Source organism: Neomonachus schauinslandi, chromosome 4, assembly GCF_002201575.2.
Source record: "Neomonachus schauinslandi chromosome 4, ASM220157v2, whole genome shotgun sequence".
Taxonomy (NCBI): domain Eukaryota; kingdom Metazoa; phylum Chordata; class Mammalia; order Carnivora; family Phocidae; genus Neomonachus; species Neomonachus schauinslandi.
The window spans coordinates 76172504-76189287 of NC_058406.1; the positions used below are offsets into that span (position 1 = coordinate 76172504).

At 37.8% G+C, this 16784-nt stretch overlaps 1 protein-coding gene across 1 annotated transcript; it reads left to right on the forward strand.

Annotated features, from left to right (window-relative positions):
• The first annotated feature begins 1875 nt into the window (after positions 1-1875).
• C4H1orf146 (chromosome 4 C1orf146 homolog) lies at positions 1876-16402 on the forward strand. Its single transcript, XM_021690305.1, has 6 exons — positions 1876-1944; positions 4926-4963; positions 12380-12471; positions 14951-15119; positions 15512-15590; positions 16268-16402. The coding sequence occupies exons 1-6, from the start codon at positions 1876-1878 to the stop codon at positions 16400-16402; spliced, it is 582 nt and encodes a 193-aa protein (XP_021545980.1).
• The last annotated feature ends 382 nt before the right edge of the window (positions 16403-16784 follow it).

The following is a 16784-nucleotide window of genomic DNA, read 5'->3' on the forward strand; positions in this document are numbered from 1 at the left end:
GCTTAAGAGTGTCAGTGTCCATAATAATCAGAAAAGTGCCAACTTTAGACCACAGTGATACTCATTTGAATGCTACTAGATTTACAGTAATTAATTTTTACCTTTTCTCCCACCCACCTCAGACAACTGTACTTTAAACTTTTTTTTTTTTTTTTTTAAGATTTCATTTATTTATTTGACAGAGAGACACACAGCGAGAAAGGGAACACAAGCAGGGGGAGTGGGAGAGGGAGAAGCAGGCTTTCCGCTGAGCAGAGAGCCCGACACAGGGCTCGATCCCAGGACTCTGGGATCATGACCTGAGCTGAGGGCAGATGCTTAACGACTGAGCCACCCAGGCGCCCCTGTACTTTAAACTTTAGCACACTGATGTTTTTGAAATTTTCTTATATCATTTTCTTTTATTATCTGGTTGCCAGTGTGTACAGTACTTGGTGTTTGCCAATGTGTACAGTACTTTGTGTTGTTCTCGCCCAGAAAACTCTTCCTTCCTTTAGTGCAGCAGTTCTTAAAAGTATCGTCCCTAGACAGGCATTAACAGCACCAACAGAAATACACATATACTGGCCCCACCCCTCAACTATCTTTTCAAGGATGTGTAGTGAATAGTTTTGTAGGTTAGAGATAGTATTTTCCTCTAGAGCACAGGGCAGGTTTGGTTGCAGCCCATTATAAAAATTAGGGATTCCTAAGCTCAGGGTTCCTTTCCTATAATACACCTCACTGTTTCTGCTGATATTACCTAGCCTTTTCCCCATAACTGTGTGGGAATTGGATTTGGGGAATTGCTGCAAGCGAATGAGGATCCTGGGGTGCCTGGGTGGCTCAGTCATTCAAGCATTTGACTCTTGATTTTGGCTCGGGTCATGACCTCAGGGTTGTGAGATTGAGCCCCACTTTGGGCTCTGCACTCACTGGGGAGTCCGCTTGAGATTCTCTCTCCTTGTTCCCCTCCACCTGTGTTCTCTCTCCTCTAAAACAATAAATCTTTAAAAAAGAGAGAGAATGAGGTTACTTCTCTTGCTGTGAGTAAAAAAACAAGTAAAAAAAAAACATTCTTTGTCCTCTGATCCAAGAGTCTTATGTCTTTTGTTAAATCCATTAAACTGTGGCAGGCTAACTTTTTTTTTAGCTTGCAAATACAGTAAAACCATAGGCCTTTCACAGTTCTTGACACAAGTCTTCTTTCATGAAGTTAGTGCCCTGAAATGGGAACCATTGCTTTTAGTAATTGAATAGAGTTAAATAACAAAAATTCAACCGAGTAAATTTAAAAATCAGATTGGCTTCATTCAGTGAATCAGGAATTGGGCAACATCCCAATTAGCAAGGGAAAGGAGCTCCACCAAACTGTAGAAAAGGGGGTTTTTAAAGGCAGGTGGAAAAAAGAAATTATTTGCAAAGAATGCATTGTTTCAGGCAAGATCGCCTTCCTGAGGGGAAAGGAAGGGATTTATTGGGTGGATTATTTATTTCACTAGTGCTGACCAGGTAATTTGGTGTTGACTGGTTAAAGGTTACATACATTCAAAGGGGTTGAAAATGTAGTTAGGTTAGATATTAAGTTTTGGTTTACTGATGTGGGGTTTAGCACAAATGACTCCATTTTGGGTGTTCTGTCTCCTTTTTAACAGTAGGAAGCATAGTATTGCAATCGGAAGCATGGTATTGAATAAGCTTAATGTATAACAAGACAGATATTTTTCAGTTTCAAATTTTAACTTTCAAATATTCATTAGAGTGTCTCCATTAACCTAGTTTCATTTCTGTCTTTATTTTCACTCACTAGACGTTTCTACATTGTCCTGTTTGCTGTTTCTTTTTATCAGATTGTGGCACCATTAGAAGAAGCTGGGTTGATCCAGACACAGACAGATGGCTGAAAATGGCAGAAAAGAAAAAATAAAATGGACAACCACTATTATTATTAGCTCATCTCTTAAGGTAAAGAGGCATTTGGGCCATTGATCTTTAATTTAAAAATTAAAAGCAATAGAACAGTATTTTAAGAGATTCTTAGCTTGATTATCCAAAGTTATATGGATCTGGAAGAACATAAACTAAATGTATTTTATTTATTTGTTTATTTTTATTTATTTATTTTTTTAAAGATTTTATTTATTTATTTGACAGAGAGACACAGCGAGAGAGGAAACACAAGCAGGGGGAGTGGGAGAGGGAGAAGCAGGCTTCCCGCGGAGCAGGGAGCCTGATGTGGGGCTCCATCTCAGGACCCTGGGATCATGACCTGAGCCGAAGGCAGACGCTTAACGACTAAGCCACCCAGGCGCCCCAAACTAAATGTATTTTAAAGATAAATTCTAAACTTTACTGCATCCATTTTCAACATCCTACTTCTCTAAATATTTGAAGATTGGAAATTTTTTAAAGTTCTTATGTTCCTCTATAAGCCTGTTCTAATAGAGATGTTAAAGGATTTGAGAAGCAGTAACGCGCACATGTATATTACTTGTTTTCAAAGAAATTAACCACAGAAACTGATCTGTGTACCTTAGTGGAGTTAGAGGGAGGCTGTCTCCATACAGTTTGGGTGGGGAAGGGATGGAAAGTTGAATCCATGAAGGCAGTTGGTCAGTCCACAACCATTTTTAGCTCCTCAGCCAACAGGATTTCTCCATTGCGCTGGTATTTATCTATGGACACTAGCTGACGTCTAGAGGGGAGGGGCAAGAAATGACTGTTCCACAGTAAAGATGAGAGAGGCAAGAATAAGACTAAAAATAAGATTTTTTAATCCATTCTATCCTCCCACTGCTACCTCAGGCTGCACTTTGCCCCAGTGGCTTTCGCCATCTAGCTCCATAACACAAACCAGTTTTAAGACAGCCTTAAGTCTCACTGTTTTTTTTGTGCTTCTATTTGTTAGGTTTCTGGAATTCCTGTTTTTCTCTTAATTCTGTGTCTTTTTCAGACTGATTTTGAGAGAGGGAGCCAGCAACCCATGCTAATTTGCCAAGAACAACTACTTCATAATTCATTTATTATGTTTAACCGTCTTGCTTTGTCCTATTTGTTTCTTTTTTATCTCCTTGTCACTTTTTGTATTGATTGGTTTCTCTCTCTCTTTCTCTGCCCCTCTCCCTCCCTCTTCCCTCTCTCTGTGTCCCTCTCCTTTCTTCCTTTCCTTATTATATGCTCTATTTCTACTTCTTTCTTCCCTTCCTTATTATATGCTCTATTTCTACTATTTTAGTAGTTTCCCTAGAAATTTTAACATGCATACTTATCTCCACAAAATCCACAGTGAATAATTACCTTTATTTTCCTCTTAAGGGACAAAAGAATCTTAGAACACTTTAATTCCAGTCATCCCTTTCTGTGTTACATCCTGTTTTTATATTTAGTTTAATTCTATTTTTAACTTTTCTAAAGTTAGCATTTGTTTATATACTCATGTCTTTGCTACTGTTTTTGCTGTCCTTTCCTTCTTTTGGTTCAGACATCCCAATTTAAATCACTTTCTTTTTATCTGAAGAATGTAATTTAGAAGTTACCTCAATGAGTATCTTCTAGAGGTAAAAACTTATTCTCAGTTTTTGTTAATATCAAAATATTTCTATTTTCCCCTTGATCTTGAAAGATATTTTAAAGGGCAATTTAATTGACGTATAACTTACATACAATAAAATGCACACATTCTAAATGTACAGTTTGATGAGTTTTGACAAATGTGTATACCTGTGTAACCACCACCCTAATCAAAATATAGAACGTATGTATCAGTCCAGAAAATTCCTTCATGTAGTCATTTGTAGTCATTTCTTTTCTCACTCCTTGCCTGAAGCAACTATTGATCTGATATTTATCACTATAATTAGTTTTGCCTGTTCTAGAACGTCATATAAGTGGAATAATATAGTTGGTACTCTTTGTGCCTTGCTTTCATGTTATTGCATATAACAATTTGTACCCTTTTATTGCTGGGTAGTAGTTTAGTGTATGAGTATACTACCCCAATTTATTTATCTGTTCACCAATAGATGGACATTTGGGTTTCCAGTTTTTGGCTGTTATGAATTAAAGCTGCTCTTAACCTCAGTATAGGTCTGTATGTTTACATGGTTTCATTTCACTTGTAAATACCTAGTAATGGAATTGCTGGGTCATAGGGGTCATATGTTTATTTTTATAAGAAATTGCACAACTCTTCTCAGGTTCAGTACAAATGAGCACTGAATCTATTTAACTGTGTAACTAAAATAAAAATAAATGTGGGGATTATGGTTTTATATTCCCATCAGCAATGTATGAAAATTCCAGTTGCTCCAAAGTGAAAGATATTTTCGCTAGATTTACAGATACTTTCTTACAGCATGTTGAGGAACTCATTTCACTAGATTCTGACTTTCATTGTTGCTGTTGATAAGCTAGCAGTCAGTTTGTCACTTCTTTGAAGATTACCTGTCTCTCCTCTTTGACTGCCTTTCAGATTTTGGCATTCTCTAGTTTTTTTTTTTAAAGATTTTATTTATTTATTTGACAGAGAGAGACACAGCGCGAGAGGGAACACAAGCAGGGGAAGTGGGAGAGGGAGAAGCAGGCTTTCCGCGGAGCAGGGAGCCCGATGCAGGGCTTGATCCCAGGACTCTGGGATCATGACCTGAGCTGAAGGCAGTAGCTTAATGACTGAGCCACCCAGGTGCCCCTGGCATTCTGTAGTTTTAAGGTATAGATTTTCTTTTTCTTTTTTTTTTTTTTGAGGTTTCATGAATCTTTGAATTGTTGTTATTATCAAGTTCTTATTCATCATCTCCTTTATTCCCTTGCTCCTTCCTGTCTGAACTCCCATTAGATGTATGTTAGATCTTCTCACAATGTTCTCTATGCATTTTGACCTCTCTTTCACTTTTTCTGTCTTTAGGTTGCAATCTAGGTAATTTCATCCGTTCTGTCTTCCCTGTCAGTATTTCTCTCTACTCCTATTAAACTCATCCATTGGAAGGTTTTTTGGTTTTTTGTTCTGTTTCGTTTGACTTTTTTCAACTTATGAAAGATACATAGAGAAAAGTACACAAAAGTATATATGAACCATTTAATGGAGTTATTGTAAAAAGAATACCATGTAGCCAATCAGGTCAACAAATAGAACATTACTAATTCTCTTTTCTCTTCAGGACTTTTATTAATTATATCAATGATCAAATACCAATTATATTAGATATTTATAATTTATTAATTATATCAAATGTGTATAACACCTATACTTTTTCTGTAGCTGTAATTCCCACATTTATTTTCATGTTAGTTACACAGTTAAATCGATTCAAGATGTATCTTTGTTTTTTTTTTCAAGTATTTTTCTCAGATATGATTTAAAAAATTTTCTTCATATTGTTCCTATTTCATTTTAAGTACTGTAGATAGTTGATATTTTTGTTGCTGTTATGGAATATTGTTTCCCCATGTTTTCAATCTATAAGTAGCAACTTTTGAGTTTGTGGTAATATATTTTTAATCACTTCACTGAATTTTCATGATACATTATCAGTTGATTCTATTGGATTTTCAAGGGAGGCAGTCATAATTTGTGATTAGAATTTCTGACAGCTATATCTCATGGCCTTTTGCTGTAACCAGAGCATCTAAAATAGTGTTTCTGATTTTAATGGGAATACTTCCAGTGTTTTATTACATATGATGTACCTGTTGCTATAAAATATTTGTTGTGTTAATATTCATCTAAGCTTAATTTATAAAGGTTTTCGGGCACCTGGGTGGCTCAGTCGTTAGGCGTCTGCCTTCGGCTCAGGTCATGATCCTGGGGTCCCGGGATCGAGTCCCACATCGGGCTCCCTGCTCCTCGGGAAGCCTGCTTCTCCCTCTCCCACTCCCCCTGCTTGTGTTCCTGCTCTCGCTGTCTCTCTCTGTCAAATAAATAAAATCTTTAAAAAAAAAAAAAATTTTTATAAAGGTTTTCTCTTCATCAGAAATAGGTGTACAGGGGCTCTAGGGTGGCTCAGTCAGTTAAGCGTCTGCCTTCGTTGGCTCAGGTCATGATCCTGGAGTCCCAGGATTGAGTCCCACGTCAGGCTCCCCGCTAAGCAGGGAGTCTGCTTCTCCCTCTGACCCTCCCCCTTCATGTGCTCTCTCTTTCTCTCTCTCAAATAAATAAATAAAATCTTTAAAGAAAAATAGGTGTTCAGTTTCAAGTGCATTATTTTTTGTTGTCGAGAAGAACTTAAGTGACTAATCTTTGCATTTCTTGATTAAACTAGTTGATCGTTATGGGTTTTTCTTTCATAGTCTCTTAAAATTTGGTTTTCTAATATTTTATTTTTGAATCCTTATTTACTAATGATTAGGCTGTGGTTTTCTCTTTCTGTGCTATTTTTGTAGGCAAGAGGGGGTTTCCTTTTCCATACTTTTTTTTCATTCCTTTTGTTTATATCTGTGAAGTTATATAGTATGGAAATTATTTGTTCTTTAAGGTAAAAGCTTTTCTATTAAATTTTCTGTGCTGATAATTTTTTATGAACTGTAGAAAAATAGTGATTTATACTATGTTATGAGTCTATTTTTATAAATTATATATTTTTAAAAAATTTACTTAAGTCATAGAGGTGGTAAACTTACTAAGTTGAAATTTATGAGATTGCCATTTCTGTGATTAAAATTTTCATACTGACATTCTTTTAAATTTTCTGATAAACTCTCTCAGTTATTGAGTACCCTTTCCCACTTCTGTTTTTATTTATATTTCCTTTTTTATGAGTAGATTTGGTAGACAGAATACTAGTTTTACAGAATATTAATAGGTATTAAATTTGTAGGAAGAAGTATTGGATTATATTTGGAATGCTTATATAAACAAATTTATACAAGTTTTTTTTACTGCACTATTCTTAAGAGCCTTTCATATGCTTAAATGCGTGGTAAATCCTCAAAAGGAGACAAAATAATATTCAGTGTTTCCCAATATTATTTGAATACAAGGAACATCTTTTAATACTTCATGGGACTAATAGTTCATGAAACATGCTTTGGAAAATTTAGTCTTAGCTCCTGGTTATTTTGAAAAATTAACTTTTAAAAAAAATTTTCAGGGCACCTGGGTGGCTCAGTTGGTTAGGCGACTGCCTTCGGCTCAGGTCATGATCCTGGAGTCCCGGGATCGAGTCCCACATCGGGCTCACTGCTCAGCAGGGAGTCTGCTTCTCCCTCTGACCCTCCTCCCTCTCATGCTCTCTCTCTCTCATTCTCTCTCTTGCAAATAAATAAAATCTTAAAAAAATAAAATCTAAAATAAAAAAAATAAATTTTCATTTTGTATTTTTAAAAAGATTTATTTATTTAATTTGGGAGAGAGTGTGCATGTGAGTGCAGGGGGGAGGGGCAGAGAGAGAGGAAGAGAATCCTAGGCAGAGTCTACTGAGCATGGAGACAGACTCTGGGCTCGAGGCCATGACCCTAAGATCCTGACCACAGCTGAAACCAAGAGTCAGATGCTTTAACCAACTATGCCCCTTTATTCATTTATTTATTATCATTATTTTTAAAGATTTTAGTTTTTCTTAGTGCATGAGCAGGAGGAAGGGCAGAGGGAGAGGGGGAATTGGGCTCCCTGGGAGCCCGATGCGGGGCTCCATCCTAGGACCCTGAGGTCATGACCCAAGTAGAAGGCAGACACTTAACCAACTGAACACCCAGGCACCCCAGCAGGTGCCCCTTTAAATTTTTAAAGTAGGCTCCACATCCAGCGTGGAGCCCAACATGGGGTTTGAACTCACAACCCTGAGATCAAGACTGAGCTGAAATCAAGAGTCAGACACTTAACTGAACCACCCAGGCACCCCTTTAGATTTTATTTTTAATTTAATTTTGAAGATTTTTATTTTATTTTAAAGATTTTATTTTTAAGTAATCTCCATACCCAATGAGGGAATAGAACTCACAACCTGGAGATCAAGAGTCTCATGCTCCAAGGACTGAGCCAGCCATGCCTCCCCACCCTCCTCCCTCCACCCCTTTTCTTACTGGATCAGCAGTTGACAGGTTGATAGGGCATGAGAGCACTAACTCCAGATCATTTCCACCCTCACCCACCCTCATATCAGTTCAGGTTTTCAGCACTTTTTTTTTCACAGCTTGAGAGAAAACTCACATACCATACAACTTACCTATTTAAAATATACACTTAAATGGCTTAAAAGCATATTCACACGGTGTTCAACTGTCATCAAAATCAGTTATGAGAACATTTTCATCACCTCCCCCAAAAAACTCTGTACCCATTAGCAGTCACTCCTCAGTAGGTTTTTATCACTTCTGATGTGGCTGGCTCCTTAAAACAGCCTTCCAACTCATCATCTTCATTGCTCTCCTTTCAGTTTATCTCATGTACATCACAGACAATTCAGTTTCTCTAAAGCATGGTTTAGATACACCTTCTTAACTAGATACCTTCGGTGACTCCCCCAAAGGACACTTGGATTCAAGTAAACAAATATCCATTAACACACATTCTGTTCTGGGAACTGTGCTAGGTGCTGTGAACAAAATGGGTACTACTGAAGACTTCTTTTACCGCTCTAGTGCCTGTGCTCAGGCAGGGCCTCTGCCTAGAATGACCTCTTGACCCCCACCTCACCCCCAACTGCTAGAAATTTTTCCCAACTTTCAGTGACCGTCTTCCCAGCAATTGAGTGCGAACTCAGCAGTCAATTGCTGAGTCAGTGAACTTTCCTGACACTTCTCTACCCCGTTCACTTACACACACTTAAACCTCAGTACTTGTTTGCTCAGTACATCCACAGAACATTCTGTGGCAGCAGCAATGCTCCTTTTTGTGGGAACTGCCAGCTTCTCTCCCCACCGGATTGATTCCTCAGAATCCCACCTCCTTTCCTCCAGTTATCAAACACTTCCGCCACCCCCGAAAAATTTACTCTTGAATTTGGCTGTTTTTTTCTTAATTCAGTACTTTCTGTATTTATCTTTATTATTTTCTTTTATTATTTTTATTATTCTTTTAGTTGGCATTGAAAGTTGGGAAAAATTTCTAGCAGTTGGGGGTGAGGTGGGGGTCAAGAGGTCATTCTAGGGGCGCCTGGGTGGCTCAGTCGTTAAGCGTCTGCCTTCGGCTCAGGTCATGATCCCAGGGTCCTGGGATCGAGCCCTACATCGGGCTTCCTGCTTGGTGGGAAGCCTGCTTCTCCCTCTCCCACTCCCCCTGCTTGTGTTCCCTCTCTCGCTGTGTCTCTCTCTGTCAAATAAATAAAATCTTGGAGAAAAAAAAAGTCATTCTAGGCAGAGGGCCCTGCCTGAGCAGAGGCACTGGAGTATGATTTTTTTAAATTTATTATTATTATTATTTTTTTTTTTTAAGATTTTATTTATTTGCGAGACAGAGAATGAGAGAGAGAGAGCATGAGAGGGAGGAAGGTCAGAGGGAGAAGCAGACTCCCTGCTGAGCAGGGAGCCTGATGTGGGACTTGATCCCGGAAGTCCAGGATCATGACCTGAGCCGAAGGCAGTCACTTAACCAACCGAGCCATCCAGGCGCCCTAAATTTATTATTATTTTTAATTGAAGTATAGTTGACACACGATATTACATTAGTTTCCAGTTGTATAGCATAGTGATTTGACAAGCCTTTACATTACTATATACTCAACACAGGTGTAGCTACTGATAGAATATGATTGAAATTCATTAACATGGCATACATGGATCCTTAGGATATGCCAGCAGTTATTCCTAATACCATCTCCAAATTAACTGACTTGTGTACACCTTACACACTTACCATATAAGAATCATACTTTTGCATCTGAATGCCTTTGCCTTTACTCTTTCTGTCCTTGCTCTTCTCACATTTGTCTTCTTCCTTGTCTGCTTACTAAACTCCTTTCCACTTTAAAGGTTCACTCATATTTTATGAAGCTTTTTGACTCTTTGACATGTTATATCCTTTTACAGATTTTTTTTGCCAAAATTCTCAATCTTGTCTTTCATCTCCTTGAACATAGTAAACATCACTGTTTTAAGGCATGTATCTATGTAAGTTCACTATATGTAACATCCCCTGAGTCTATTGCCTGTTGTTTCTTATAGTTCTCCTTCAAGTAATTTTGTCTCTGATTATTTTTTATCGTGTGTTGGAATTTGTATTTGAAAAATTGTAGAAATAACTTGAGGCCTAGAATAGTGTTCTGTTCCTCTAAAAAGTCTTAATTTTACAAGAGAATTAAATCCCCAAAGCCCTAAGGGTTGCCACATAAAATACAGGACATTCAGTTACAACATTTGGGTTTTAGGTAAACAATGAAATTGGTAAAAGTACATCCCAAATATTGCATGGGAAATACTTACACTAAAAAATTATGTTGTTTATCTGAAACTTAGATTCAACTGGGTATTTATTTTTATTTGCTAAATCTGGCAATCTAAGCCTTAAAGCATCTGTTGTATGTAATAAATGAACTACAACGAGAATGGCACTAGTTATGTGAGAATTGAAAAAATAGTCACTCAAATAATTTTCTTTGTAGTTCATTATAAGGAAACCTGATTGAGAAAGGTTACTCTAGGGAGTGCTTCTGCAAGGTGCTTGTAGTAATACAGTATCACCTAAAGACAATTTCAGGGATTAAAAGGCTTTGAAGGTAGGCTATAGCCCCTGTGAGAGCTGTCCTACTTTTGTCAGAAGCTGTGTTCAGCCTCTCATCTCTTTCTGAATTGGCAAATGCCCTTAGGGAAAAGGTGGCCTAAATGTTGGTCTCATATCTCTGAATTTCTGTGTAGATTTTGGCCTTATCCTTTTTCACTATCCTGCTAGTTCTCTGATGCATTCACGCAGATTTTAAAAATTGTCCAGGTTTTCTCGTTGCCTCAGCAGGAGGTTTGGCCTAAATTACTTAGTCTGTCATTGCTGGAATCAATGTATAATTTTAAAACCGCAGAAGAAATTCATGGGAAGAGCCATAGTCGTACTCTAGGTCAGGGTCTGTTTGGCACAAAATACTCTCTTTAGGACAGAAAGGAAGCATATATTTTATATATAATTCCAGCCTGTATACTTAAAATATACATGTTCTAAAGCAAAATGTAAAATTAACATACCTAAAGGATTTTTGTCTACTTGGAGAACAACCAGCTTGAGTTGTAACCAATCAGGAAACACTATCAACCGTTTATATCTTAGTGGCTTGGATAAAATGATCTAAGTAATTACTTGGATGGATAGAGTAGGAAATGAGATGATTTTTAAAATGGTCAAGTAGAAACCCTGTTGCTGTGTTTATACATGTTTTCTGACTTGTCTAAGGCTTAGAACATTTTAAAAGTAAAGTAAAAGTGGTGCCTGAGTGGCTCAGTCAGGAGTCTGACTCTTGGTTTTGGCTCAGGTCATGATCTCAGGGTTGTGAGATCGAGCCCCATGTCAGACTGAGCCCCATGCTCAGCAGGGAGTCTGAGATTCTCTCCCTCTCCCTCTGGCCACCCCCCTCTCCACCCCATGTGCTCTCTCTCTAAAATAAATAAATAAATATTATATATTTTTAATAAGTATAAAAGTAGGGACACCTGGGTGGCTCAATCGGTTAAGTGTCCGCCTTTGGCTCACATCGTGATCCCAGGGTCCTGGGATTGAGTCCTGCATTGGGCTCCTTGCTCAGTGGAGAGTCTGCTTCTCCCTCTGCCAGCTACTCCCCCGTTTGTGCTCTCTCTGACAAATAAAATCTTAAAATTAAAAAAAAAAGTATAAAAATAACTGTAAGGTACACAAATGAATTGGAGAATTGGTTGTCTCCTTGTGGTATTCTGTATGTCTGGCACTTCATGTTATTGTGAACCATCTAAGAAACTCACTGCCACCCACCTTCCAATTTACATTAATGCATGTCAGAATCTGTCTCCCAGTTGTTTTTTTTTTTTTTTTAAGATTTTATTTATTTATTTGACAGAGAGAGACCAGCGAGAGAGGGAACACAAGCAGGGAGAGGGAGAAGCAGGCTCCCTGCGCAGGGCTCGATCCCAGGACCCTGGGATCATGACCTGAGCCGAAGGCAGACGCCCAACGACTGAGCCACCCAGGCGCCCCCCAGTTGTTTTTTAACGAAGTTTGCATTTGCTCTGTTTCTTATAGTTCTTTAATACTGTCCTTAGTTTCTGTCCCTAAATAAGTAGTGCGCAACTCATTTCCAAACACTGTGTGTTTCAGTAGAACTAAATATTTTTGCTTTTTTTAAAGTGTTTTTTTTTTCACCAGGGGGAACATTTACTGTCTCCTTTGATGAACAGGTATTTAAGTGGTTATAAAAGAGCTATTAAACTTAATTTTTTCCTTAGCTTTAATAAAAAATCATTCATTCTAAAAGCATGTCTTAAGTTTGTGTTTCTGAAAAAAATTTTTTTAGAGTTGTGAAGTTGCAACTGCCCTAGAAAATCGAAGCCACAAGATTCGGTATTCAGATTCCGTGGAAAATGGATCAATTATATTTTCTCTTTCTGGTACGGTATATTTGTTAACTGTCTTGATTTAAGTTTCTTATAAAATACGTGAGTATAAATTCTAATAGTGGTAGTTCAATAACCAGGTAAGAAGCTTAAGGTATTATCTTTTGGGAGAAGTAAATGTATAAAACTTTTATTACTGCTACAAAAGTAGTGCACCGTGGCCAACTACAACGTGCATTTCTGTTTAGATTATAATTGGGGGCACCTGGGTGTCTCAGTCAGTTAAGCATCCGACTCTTGTTTTCGGTTCAGGTCGTGATCTCAGGCTTGTGAGATCAAGCACTGCACTGGGCTCTGTGCTGGGCATGGAGCCTGCTTAAGATTCTCCCCCTCCCCACCCCCCCGCCGCTTCCTCTTTAAACAGACAAAAATTATTGTTGAACTAAAGCTGAACCTATGGAATCTGGTAGAGGATAGTAAAAACGACATGCTTTGGAACTAAGATGCATGCAAATAGAACAAAGCCATCTCTCCAACAGTCAGTACTTAATGCGTTACCAGTATTAAAGAGGCCAACATCACAACACTGGTCAAAAGCCATATATAAAAACAATATAGGAGAATGTTTTTTCAGGATTTTGTACAAGAGTTTGCTGAATATAACGGAAACAAATACTAACTAAAAGAAAAGAGCCAAATAGAGACAAAATTTCCTCAAATCATAAAACTGTACAACTGTCATGGGCAAAATATAGGAAGGAATTAGATTAGGATATGAGAAGCCTAAGGTGGATGGGAAGGGAGCAGCACAGAGCATAGGTCTGCGGTAGGGAAATGACCAAAATGATAAAAGAGGTGGAGGTAAAGGATTTTACCAGGAGGGTTGCAGATAGACTGGTAATTCTAGCAGAGGTTTTGGAAGACAGGCAGCTTTCAAAAGCTCCTAGAAATAAAACTCCAGGCGGAAAGTGGTCCAACTTCAAACTCATCCTTTCTGGTTGAATAGAGCCCTCTAGGGAGAAGTGAAATGTTTTTGAATACCTCCTGTGTCCCTTGGCCACTTTATATACAGTATCTTATTTAATCCTCTTAACAAACCTATGAAAGAATTATTACATTCTTATAGATGGGAGAACTTAGGTTCAGGAAGGTTTATGTAAATTGTGCAAGTTCATTCAATTAGCATATAATCATATAATCACTTTCCTCAGATTGTCTTCTCTTTTAAAGAGCTATAATTGGATCAAATTTCCCTTCAGGACTATTTTTACAGGCCTGATACTGTTTCAAAAGTCCTAGATTACAGGACACCTGGGTGGCTCAGTCAATTAAGCGTCTGCTTTCGGCTCAGGTCATGATCCCAGGGACCTGGGATGGAGTCCACATCGGGCTCCTTGCTCAGTAGGGAGTCTCCTTCTCCCTCTGCCTGCCATTCCCTCTACTTGTACTCTCTCTGACAAAATCTTAAAAAAAAAAATCCTAGATTATCTGCTCACTGTTTTAATAATAGTTAATGTTCTCTGGGGCGCCTGGGTGGCTCAGTCGTAAAGCGTCTGCCTTTGGCTCAGGTCATGATCCCAGGGTCCTGGGATCGAGCCTCGCATCGGACTCCCTGCTCAGCCGGGAGCCTGCTTCTCCCTCTCCCACTCCCCCTGCTTGTGTTCCCTCTCTAGCTGTGTCTCTCTCTGTCAAATAAAGAAATAAAATCTTTAAAAAAAAAAAATAATAGTTAATGTTCTCTACAAAGGTTTCTCCAAGAAATAGTTGAAGGCTTAAGATTATCTTTGATTTCCAGCTTTTAAAAAAGTCATTATAACACACACAAAAAACGACTTTTAACTAAAATTAGGCATTACTTTCATTGTGTACAGTGCCTTGGTTTGAAAATGGTTACTGACCAAAAAAGTTTTTTCCTCTAGAATAAGTTATCCTTTTATATAGAGCATTTTAAAGAATTAGCTAAATCATTTTGTAGTATAAGAATTTTGTTAGGGGGCGCCTGGGTGGCTCAGTTGGTTGAGCGACTGCCTTCGGCTCAGGTCATGATCCTGGAGTCCCTGGATCGAGTTCCGCATCGGGCTCCCTGCTCGGCGGGGAGCCTGCTTCTCCCTCTAACCCTCCCCCCTCTCATGTACTTTCTCGCTCTCTCAAATAAATAAATAAATCTTTAAAAAAAAAAAAGAATTTTGTTAGGGGCGCCTGGGTGGCTCAGTCATTAAGTGTCAGCCTTCGGCTCAGGTCCTGATCCTAGGGTGCTGGGATTGAGCCCCACATTGAGCTCCCTGCTCCGGAGGAGGCCTCCTTCTCCCTCTCCCACTCCCCCTGCTTGTGTTCCCTCTCTCATGGGTCTCTCTCTCTCAAATAAATAAAATGTATAAAAAAAAAAAATTTGTTACAGTAAATTCTGTTTCTTACAGGTTTGCATCCTGGACACTTAGAGCTGTATTATAGCTATTTTTGTTGATTCTACTGAGTTTACAAATAATTTTCATTATTACAACAAAGTGATGTTTTATATTCTTACCTTTTCTAGGACTTGCATTTTTATTGATGGATGTTAAAGAATGCTTTCTATCAGCTGAAGAAATATTTCTAGCCAAAATTGAGAAGTTTATTAATATTCACCAAAAGAGTTTTTTGGTTCTGTCTGCTGCCCTCCATGGGCCTGAGGAATGGAAACTGATGTTCAGGATTCAGCAGAGGTATGGAAGAATAGTACTACAGACTTTTCTTAAATCACATGTGTTTACTTTAGTTCTTAATCCTTTTAAGCAGTTGAGTTATGTTTTGCCAAAAGATAAACATTGTAATGTTAACTTGTCATATTTAATAAAATGCAGGCCTAATGGCTACTCCAAGAATCAGGGTGACAAGTTTCAGAGTTCATGCTGATTTCTGAGATTTTTGTGCAAGACCAAAACAAAAGTGAACACTTTTTAGTCTATTAAATTCTGGGTATAAAGCCGTATCATACCTCTGTGGAATAGGGCAGGGCATAAATAAATACATGACAAACAATAAGAGGTTTCTGTCTCCTTTCCGCTTAACAGATGTCTGTATAAGTTATATGATCTATTTATGAATTATTTTTCAGATTCCTGGGTAGTAATTTACGGATACTTCCAGTACACAACACAGTAAATGCTATTAATCTTATGTGCACTATAGCTAAGGTGAGTCACCTAGGAAAATGACGCATACATAGCACTCATAGATTTTAAGGTCTTGACTTCAAAATGCACACCCTCTTAAAATACTCTGCTTCTGTTCCCCTCAGAAGTTGCTCTTTCAGTATGCAGCTCTTTGAAGCCTGAACTCAGCCTATCATCTTCTCAGTTTACTTCCAGTAGCCACTACAAGAATGACTAACTTTAGGCCAAGAGCATTTGGCATATATACGTTGTGTTGGCCCTACTGGTTTCTTAAATCTTCCTTCAAGTTCTAATGTACAATTATTGATCAGGTTGTAGACAAGAACTGTCAAAGTGCAAACATACTATTTTATAGGATGATCTTCACAAGTTGTCCACTTGGTTTTCATGCTTGTCCTCCCCTGTGAAGTGTGCCCTAGGCAGAGTTAGATGTTTCTTACTCTTTCTTATACTTGGAACAGATCTCCATATTAAAGCGGTTCTTAAAGTATTCTACTTTTGGCTTGTTGGAAATTCCTTAAAGACAAAGACCAAGCATTTTTCTGTTACTCATAATTAACTCATACCTAGTATTTAGCACAAAGAAGGTGATTTGATACCTGTTGAATAAGTGAAAGTTTTTTATATGACCCTGTAAAAATTAGTTATTTTTGTAACTATTTCTGTAAATAATGTTGCATGTTTGTAACTTCTTACAGACTGCCTCCAAACCATACACAGACAGCATTTGCTATAGAATGATAACAACTGAGGCTTACATCATTGAGCAAAGTCCTGTTTGGAAGACACTTCAAAAGTTAAAACTGAGTAGTGATTCATTTAATCCAAATTAGAGTATCAATTACAAAAGTTCTTTTGCAAGAATGTTAAAGTAATTACCAGTTAAATTATAATGTTCAAATATATATTTAAAGATTTTTTAAAAATTTAAAATAATAAAATGTATATGATCAAAAATGATTTTCAGTTTTGTTGATAATCCATTTAATAATGTTTAGAAAAAACTGGTACATATATTATAAAACTCAGATGCAGTTCCTTAGTGATACAAATTAAGTTGGATGGAAAATATTTACTACAAAATAAAAACACAGCACATACACTTTTTAGCTTTTCCACAAGGTCTGCCAGTATTTCTAAAATTAATGTCTGCAGATGCTTTCATATTATAAGTGCTGCTAGAGAGGTGGTGATGGACTCTGCCCCCTAGACTCC

What these genes read in the sequence shown, in the direction of transcription:
- C4H1orf146 (XM_021690305.1), top strand. Translation starts at nt 1,876, where the DNA reads ATGGCTGAAAATGGCAGAAAAGAAAAAATAAAATGGACAACCACTATT. An exon ending in TTATTAGCTCATCTCTTAAG is followed by an intron (nt 1,945 to 4,925) that starts GTAAAGAGGCAT and finishes CTTCCCTGTCAG; the next exon opens with TATTTCTCTCTACTCCTATT. An exon ending in AATTATATTTTCTCTTTCTG is followed by an intron (nt 12,472 to 14,950) that starts GTACGGTATATT and finishes TACCTTTTCTAG; the next exon opens with GACTTGCATTTTTATTGATG.